The sequence below is a fragment of the Ammodytes marinus genome (assembly GCF_949987685.1).
Source record: "Ammodytes marinus genome assembly, chromosome: 11".
In the NCBI taxonomy this organism is placed as follows: Eukaryota; Metazoa; Chordata; class Actinopteri; order Uranoscopiformes; family Ammodytidae; genus Ammodytes; species Ammodytes marinus.
The window spans coordinates 22,843,406-22,852,227 of NC_137215.1; the positions used below are offsets into that span (position 1 = coordinate 22,843,406).

General features: G+C 41.0%; 1 protein-coding gene across 1 annotated transcript; it reads left to right on the forward strand.

The window, feature by feature from the left end:
* Positions 1 to 1,635: 1,635 nt before the first annotated feature.
* On the forward strand, positions 1,636 to 6,303 carry emx2 (empty spiracles homeobox 2). Its single transcript, XM_080037183.1, has 3 exons — positions 1,636 to 2,289; positions 3,448 to 3,632; positions 5,173 to 6,303. Exons 1-3 carry the CDS (start codon positions 1,908 to 1,910, stop codon positions 5,338 to 5,340), a joined length of 735 nt encoding a protein of 244 aa, XP_079893309.1. The 5' UTR covers positions 1,636 to 1,907; the 3' UTR covers positions 5,341 to 6,303.
* The last annotated feature ends 2,519 nt before the right edge of the window (positions 6,304 to 8,822 follow it).

Below are 8,822 nucleotides of genomic sequence, written 5' to 3' on the forward strand. Positions count from 1 at the left end.
AAAAAAAAAATGTTTCATAACAATAGGCTACATTTGCCTAGGATTTGGCTGATAATGGTCTGATTTATAGCTAAGATTTACAACAATAATAATATTAATGATAATAATTGTAATAATAATAAAAATAATGATACTAATTATAATAATGTAAGAAGACTGATATTATAGGTGGTTTGCTATTATAAAATAAAATGCTGTCCTTAACTAAATTACTAAACGACTTCAAATCAAACGCCCGACTCCCAATGTCGTCTCACAGTTCTGACAAAAACACCTTATCTGGATTCAGACCTTTTTAAAGTGTCAAATCAGGCGGATTATATGTGTTGGTCCACTGACAGCTTTGACAACACGGAGAGCCTTAACTAACCGAGACGCACAAATCAAACTTCAACTAGACCATTCATTTTATTAGACATGTTCATAAGCAAGTAGCCTACAAGGCTATATAGTCTAGACTGGAAGTTACCGATTACAGTAAGAACATTAGTATTAATAATACACTAATAATAATTATTAATAATAACAATAATAATACAATAAATACAAATATATGTTTACAATCGAAGCTTTCCTCTATGTTTTAAATGATATAGCCTATCCATTCTACAGCCATAATAACCGTAGCCTTTGTAAACATTTCCATTACCACCCAGAAACACGAAAAAAAGCAATACGAATTATTTTAAAACACTGTGCAGCATGCTTCGTCTTCTCATTTCCTATCAGCCTCATAACTCGGCGTGCTGTCTGTCAGTGTGTCTCCATGGAGGCCCACGGTGCCGGGGCGGCCCGGGCTGCAGCTTTGTGTCGCTGCTCTCGGTCACTGATCCACACCCAGGAGTAACAGCCTGAACTCACAGGTAGACTCTCCAATAAACACCTGTGCATGCTGCCTTCATTAACACTTCGCCACTCATCGGTGGTGAAGGTGTGTCGTGAATCTTGAAGATGCAGTCAGTCCTCAAGCAAGTCTATGGCTAAAGCTTGTTTATTTGTCTCCCGCACAGACAAAATGAAGAGTGCATTCAATTGGAAACTCATCCTAATAGAATCTAAATAAAAATGAAAACGAACAAGAACAGTTTCTCTACATAAAATCCAGTAAGGAAACCAAAAACAGAAACAAAATTTAGCAATAAATGAAGGCCGGCTGATAGCCAATTAGGCTCGTATCCGCGCGCATAGAGACGAAAATAGACTTTAATAGAGACGATATGATGTTTGCACAACATTGTTGTGAATCATTACAACGAATCACTTGCTAGTTCGCTACTAACACTAGGCTCCACACACACATCACATCCCTAAAAAAAATCAGTTTGAACCTGTAACAGGCCTTTAATGCAAATAAGCAGGCTATACCTTCAGCTTTACTGGTTCAGATGAGTGTGTTCAATGTTCTGCAGATATGTGCGCGCGAGTGAGTTTATGCTTGTGTGTGTGTTTGCGCGCGCGTGCGAGGGGGGCTCCTCTGTGGACGAATCCGTTCCGTGTTGCGCGTTCGAGTCCGCCTCTCCGCGCCCCTGCTTCCCCATTGACGCACTTTTTAAGCGTCTTCCCTCCTCTCCACCTAAAGGCGAGCAGCAGCAGCAGCGACCAATCACCATGCCATTACAGCCTTCAGAGGAAGCTGTTTATGGGACTGCAGCGCTAATTAGGCTCATGAACTAACAAATCTGCCTGCACGAACCTGGCGAGGAAAACGATCACATCCATGGATTAGTCTGGGAGTATAGCCGAGCACTTTTTATTTTTTGGCTTTCTCGACGCTGTCGCCCGTTTGTCCAACTTATTTTACTGCGCAGAAAACTTTCCCCCTTTTTCTTTGGGTGTGGAGTATGTTTTAAAGCGAGAGCGCCATACGACAACTTTGACTTAAACTGGGGAATCTGGACTATCAGACAATGTTTCAACCCACACCCAAGAGGTGTTTTACTATAGAGTCTTTAGTGGCGAAGGATAATCCAATACCGGCGTCCCGCTCCGAGGAGCCCATCAGGCCAGCGGCTCTCAGCTATGCAAACTCCGGCCAGATGAATCCCTTCCTCAACGGCTTTCACTCCGGCGGTAGGGGCGTCTACTCTAACCCGGACTTGGTGTTTGCCGAGGCGGTCTCTCATCAGAACTCCGTCCCAGTGCACCAAGTGGCCCCGCCGCACGGTCTGGGTCACCCGCTCTCCTCCTCACACAGTCCGCACCCTATTTTTGCCAGCCAGCAAAGGGACCCATCGACTTTCTACCCCTGGTTATTACACAGATATAGGTACTTGGGGCACAGATTTCAAGGTAAGCTACCGAAGTGCTTCGTTTGGTTCACTGTTTACGCACGAAACGTACCGAGCGGTTGGAGAGCTGGTTACTCAATGTTCCCCTCTCCATCTTTAGCACAGAGAGCAGGCTGTAGGCTGGGTGGAATTAAAAATATGTGGAGCTGGTGTACAGCCGTTAAAAAAATTACCATGAAATTAATTAAATTATTTGGGGTAAAAAAATTAAAATAAAATCTTGGGTAAAAAAATTAGATAATCATAAAAATAAATGTTGCATCTGTTTCTGTAGCTGTCTCCACCTTGGTCTATCCGGTAATTTAAAAAAAGACCAACAGATAAATTAGCATGTTTTGCAAACTGTTGAGCAGGTTATGTGTAACATCTGATGTATGCGTAAAAAACAAACGAAACTAATGTATCTCGCTGCTCTGTAATGCTGAGACACCTTTCACGTTTTAACACCAAGATACATTTTTGTTTTTAAAGTGAATAAGTGAAACAATTTGCATGGCTATTTAACTGACCTATTGTTAACTCTTTGTAAGGCGCAGTCAAATTTGGAATAATTGATATTTTCTTAAAAAAGTTGACCTCGCCTGCGTTAGACAAGACATTTTGTTTATTATTTTTTGCTTTTGGTTGCTCATTGCAGGGTATTTATACTTGTAATTTGTATTTGTTATTTTTCTCACATATTAAGTTAAATTATCTATAAGCTTATTATCTTTTTATAGAAATGTATTCGAATTTAATTTCAAAGGTGTTTTTTTGTCTTCTATGTATTTAAACGTCTTCACGCTGCTTCCATTTTACCTGTGATTTTGTTTACAATGGCAGTTTCGGAGCTAATTTAATTAGGCCCATGGATTATACCTCTGCATTGTGTTGTTTTCCTTTCATGCTGTGATCCCACACTGGTTAGATGAAGAAAAACCTTAAAATACACTGTCTACTTTTTATCAGTATCGTTTTCGATAAGTGATCTTTTTATTGACTGAGGTCCAGCTTCTCCCCAGACATTGCTGTCATGCCATATTCCACTCTGCCCTCTGTATATTGTTTTTTCTGTGCGCAGGCCTGCTGTTTGCCCTAGGAATGTATTATCTTATTAAATAAATAATAGCAATAATAAAAACAGATCATAACGAACGCTGGTTTTCTGCTCGGGTTGCAGGTAATGAAACGAGTCCAGAGAGCTTCCTTTTGCACAACGCGCTGGCCAGAAAGCCCAAAAGAATCCGGACAGCTTTTTCACCTTCGCAACTCCTGCGGCTCGAACACGCGTTTGAGAAAAACCATTATGTGGTGGGAGCAGAAAGAAAACAGCTCGCACACAGCCTTAGCCTCACAGAAACTCAGGTAAGAAACGCTCGATTTTCACCAATCTGTCTTTATTATTTCACATGGACGATGCTCTTTTTTATTTTTTTTATGTGTCTGCCTCTCGGTGTGTTTTGTTATGGTCTGGCTATTACAAAAGGCCTACGTGCAGTTTGTAGTAATTTTTTAAGTGTCGTTATAAACAATATATTTCTCACACCATTGCTGATGTAGTGGACTATATGGGACTATATTTTTGTTTTTGTTTATTTTTTTCCATAACGTGGCACCGTGCGTAATGGATCCTTTTTAAAACCAGACCGCTGTTAAATAATAACGCGTGTACAATAAAGAAGGGACGTATAGTCAGCAACACAATAATCTTAAATTATCAGCTCCTGACATTGTTTCTACACACCGGGGTCCATAAATGCACGTTGTCAATCGCAGGACAGAGGCTTTTCTGTTGGAGCCAATCCACTGTCATTGTATAGGCCTAACCTCATTTTAGGAGGGGTTGAATTACTTTGTTTTGGGGTATGAGGGGGGAGAGAGAATGTTGCCTTTCAAAATGGAGGGGCAAATTAACCAGTTAACCATTTTATGAGATAGGCGATACAAAGGGCGAGGCGGGTTCAGTAAATTGCCCCCCTTGCCATATTTAAAGATGCCGTTTGAGCCCATCAGCCGCTGTCTTTTGTCCCGATGCGCCTGCTGCGGACGGCGGGGCCTTTGGAGCGACTGAAGGGAGAAATGAACCATCACCTACTTCAATTAGCCTACTGAAGGCTTATTAAACGAACCTCGGTTGCCATTTAAGAGCTAAAAAGGGGGGCCGCGGATTGACAAAGCGAGGAGCAGACAATTTATCGATTTAGATGTTGTTAATTCCGCCCGCGGCACCGTTTAACAGTGCCGGTGCAGAGGAGTGTGTGAAAGTGTGTGTGAAAATGCGTGACATTGATGTGATTTCCTTTTATTTTATTTTTACGTCCACACGTTTGCTTCAAATGTTTAGTAAGAAAAAAGATGGCTCTTACTGACCTACTTTACACAAAGCAAAAAATAAAAAAGTTTTGTCCAGACATCAGATGTTTGAGAGTCTATAAATAACAAATGTACTTTTTCTTCAATTAAATGACCCTTTTTTATTTTTAGCGCCATATATATTATTGGAGTGTAATTTATGGCAACTTTATATTAGTTGACTGACCTTTACAGGCTGTCTTTGTGCGTAAAATAAATATGACAAATTAGAGTGACAATTATAATATATAATAAATGTGCCATTTATACCACGTTCATTCTCTGCCGTGAATACAATTAATGTAGGTTTATTGTGGCGGTTGTTTGCCCTATGATAACCGACTGCAGGTCACAGTTTACCTTTCTTTTTAAATGATGTTTAATTTTGTATTCGACTTCTGCACCACTGCCTGTCTGCTATCCAAACAATGTGCCCCTTTTTACGCGTGGTTTTACGCACTGGCCAAATCGCGGTTTATCTCGTGACACTGATCCAATTTTCTCTCTCTCTCTCCCCCTCTCTTTTCTTTCTCTCTTTTTCTGGTCTCTTCAGGTAAAAGTGTGGTTTCAGAACCGAAGGACAAAGTTCAAGCGACAGAAGTTGGAGGAGGAGGGCTCCGATTCCCAGAACAAGAAGAAAGGATCGCATCACATAAACCGGTGGAGACTGGCGACCAAACAGTCGGGCTCCGAGGAAATCGACGTCACTTCGGACGATTAAAAAACAAAAACAAACACACAGAATAAAGAGACTACATAAGCGTCTGAGTGAAGGAGAACATGGATAATGGACGCCGCCGTGTAGAGACAGTGAGAGAGAGGGTACAAAGCCAATGTCACGTTTCACATCTCCGACAGCTGAGAGGAACCAGGCTGGTGGCACTGCTGCTGCTGCTGCTGCTGTCACTATACAGTATGTGGGTCTGTCAATCCACAACAAGACCTGCAGGGAGCATGTGACTGTCTCAGTCCACTTATACCTGAACCCTTCCACACACCGACCACCACCACTATACAATCTCCCATACCACCACCTCAATTTTGTTTCCCTCCCTCTCCAATTCATATTGGACGTTTGCACTTCAGAAGGTTTTTTTATTTAAAAAAAAGAAGAAAAAATTCGTGTTTTTTTCCACTTAAGATACCAAAACACCAAACTGCTTTTGTAAAACTTGAATTGCATGGTATAGTTATTTTACCTCCCCCTGCTAGTTGTTTTAATTTTACAAAGTTTTCTCGAACCAAGAAGGAGACGAAAAAAAATATCGATTTTGTTTTTAACTCTATTTTCAAAACTGAGAGATGTCGTGCTTCTTCCTTTTTAACAAAGTGTGCCGTCTTTAATTAATGATTATCGTGTAAAAGTGATTGTGAAAACATATGAAGTAGCGGTGCTGCGTTATAGTGTTTTTTTTATAAAGAAAAGATAGCAAAAAAAATGTTCGATTATAAAAATAAATTAAAACTAAAAAAAGCCTTTCTAAAAAAGTAAATCCAACCACAGATCAAGTACTTAAAGGGAAGGTATCAGGACATTCCTTTAACCTAAAGCTTTACCAATGTGTCGCTGTGGCCCCACGCGGCCCTCTCTGTCTGTCTGTCTGTCAGGACTTGACCCTCCAGTGAAAGTTGCCACGAAGGACTAAATGCAAGAATTGAAAGAGAGAAGAGAAAAAAACTCCAAGCACTGAGCGTATTCCATGTACAGAAATGCTAAAAGTTAATGTTTCTGTTAAACCCTCTTTTACAGAATGTAAATAATTTTGTGTTTGTGTTAAGTTTGCTACAATTTTAACACAAAGTATACTTCCAAGAAGTATGTAATTGTCAATATTTTGTCAATAAAGTTTTATCAATATGTTGCGCGCAGTAAAAGTACAGGCTTTTGATTATGACGAGCAGAATGAATGGAGGGGGGCCTTTTGACCAACAGCTCTTATAGGGCGATAATCTTTATTCTTATTATTTATTGTCTGGATCGTGTGGACTTGAGGTTTTTGTTGGTATGGCGTTAGGGTTTATTTTCCTAAATATAAGGCGATGTAATGGAGAAACGCCGCCGCCTGTGATGTGTTGTCCTCCTCGGCCCCTTGCATTTGTTTCTCCCTCTGATAAAAAACGGCATTAGTTTGATTTCTGCTGCAGCGTCTGCTCTGCTCCAGCTACAAAGAGTCCCCGCGAGCTTTTGTGAAAGTGCAAATCAGTTTAGGCAATTATCATGCGAGTAATATGTGAGGGAGGGGAGGAAAAAGGGGATGCATTGCCCAGTGGTCCACTTTTAATCTCTTAATCCACGGATCCAAGGGGGCTTGGTTGGACATAATTTAGTACAATCTGGACTACCCCTCACGACGCGATAAGGGGAAGGTTGCAATGTGCCTAAAAAAATTGGATCTTTGTTTCAAATCTTGTCTTGTGTATAGGCTCCATCCCTGCATGCAAGCTGCAACATCATACAGGGGTTTCTTCTATAGGAGAGCAAAACGATGCTTCTACTATTTCATATTTACACACAAACCAAGCAACCAGACAGCAAAACAATGAAGACTGCTGTAAAAAAAAACAGACATATTTTAACTGGATTATGATTATTTTCAACCCCACGTGAATACACAGCCAACCCAATTTGAGTGTTTTCTGGTGCGAGGTGCATGTGTTGGTTTAATTGTTTGATAAAGTTAAAAAAGGGGCTGTATTTGTGGTTTGGGTTGGAGGGGGATTGAGGTTGGGGTTGGGGGGGGCATGGCAGATAGGGAATTGTTAATCGGCCCATAGATTATAACAGCAATAAAAATCTTTAGAGAATACCATTAGCTTTGAGAAAAAAAAAGAAAAACCTAAAAGCTTTATTACAAACCCAGCTTTGAAAATAGGGGGGATTAGAGGACTGAAAGGGTCCCACAATAGTTAGAAGAAAAGGTTTCATGCTAATGAGGTTAATGCCCTTTGTATCTCCGGACTCCACAACTTCATTACTCCTATCTCGGGCAACACCGAGCGGCTCAGAGCCTCACAATCCACTCGAGCTTTTCCCTACCCCTGCCTCTAAAGAAGGATTTGATAGCAGTCCTGTTCAAACTAGATAATTATATCTTTTCAAGTTGGAATTAAGATAAAGAAAGTGCAGTGGAGGCGGTGAGCCTTGATCCGCCGCAAACAAATTTGGCACAGTCCCCCCCCCCCCATATGGACACACAGGAGACGGGACATGCTTCTCATTAGAGCCTGGCACTGTTTGACTCATTTGAACGCGTTTCATTTGAACCTGGAAACATCTATTTTTTAAATATATTTTTTATCTTAAATTTATAGGGGGGGGGGGGGGGATTACATTTAAATTTAGCAGGTTAACCTAGAAACCCGATTGTCTTCATATGTCAACTGATTCAATTAAATTGCAAATAGTTCTTTATTCTGTAGGCACCCAGCAATATATTTAAATTAGAGAACAAATAATAATAAAAGCTGTAGGTATCTTAGAAATAAATGTGCTCGTTTCTGAAGCCCTTTACAGCTTCCGTAAATAATATCCCGAATTATAGGTGGAGGAATACATTGCATTGTGCATGCCACTTGCTTGGCTTATATTTTGTTTCTTTTTTATTTGCTTCTTAAAAAGCCAACGCGACATTCCTTCCAGATATTGGCGTGTACTAAGGCGCAATTTGAGACTAAGGTCACAGGAATATAATTAATTTGGACATGATTCAAACAGTGTGTGTGTGTGTGTGTGTGTCCTCATGGTGAAGTAGGCCCTCGCATATCACATCCCTCCTTCCACGCGCTCATGCTGTGTGTTGAGGGCCAAGCTGACCCGCTTATCTAAACTTTAAGCTTATTCGCTCCGTCCGGGGGCCACGCTCTCTCCGTAAATCATCATCATCATCACAGCTCCCAACCAAGGTTGATTATTCCCTCAAATATTGACGGGTCCGAGCCGGTTAGGACATAGGCCTATTGGTCCTTTATATAAGCTCCCCTTGCATGAAACATTTAAGTCTGCAACGTGAAATGATTATCCGCCATTGAAAAGAGTGGTCGCTCCTATCAAGTGACCCCACTGACCCCAAACCTCTAATCTGCAATTAGTAGGTATAATTACGTCCGCTGACACCGCTAATGTGAACAGTGGCAGAGGGAGGGCGCAGGCGGAACACATGGCTCTGTATTAGCGCTGATGCGAGTCAATAATTGATCGAGCTG

Excerpts from the sequence above, each read along its gene's own strand:
- emx2 (XM_080037183.1), top strand. The coding sequence starts at position 1,908 with ATGTTTCAACCCACACCCAAGAGGTGTTTTACTATAGAGTCTTTAGTG. Across the intron at positions 2,290-3,447 it reads CTTGGGGCACAGATTTCAAG|GTAATGAAACGAGTCCAGAG; the intron begins GTAAGCTACCGA and ends CTCGGGTTGCAG. Across the intron at positions 3,633-5,172 it reads TTAGCCTCACAGAAACTCAG|GTAAAAGTGTGGTTTCAGAA; the intron begins GTAAGAAACGCT and ends TGGTCTCTTCAG.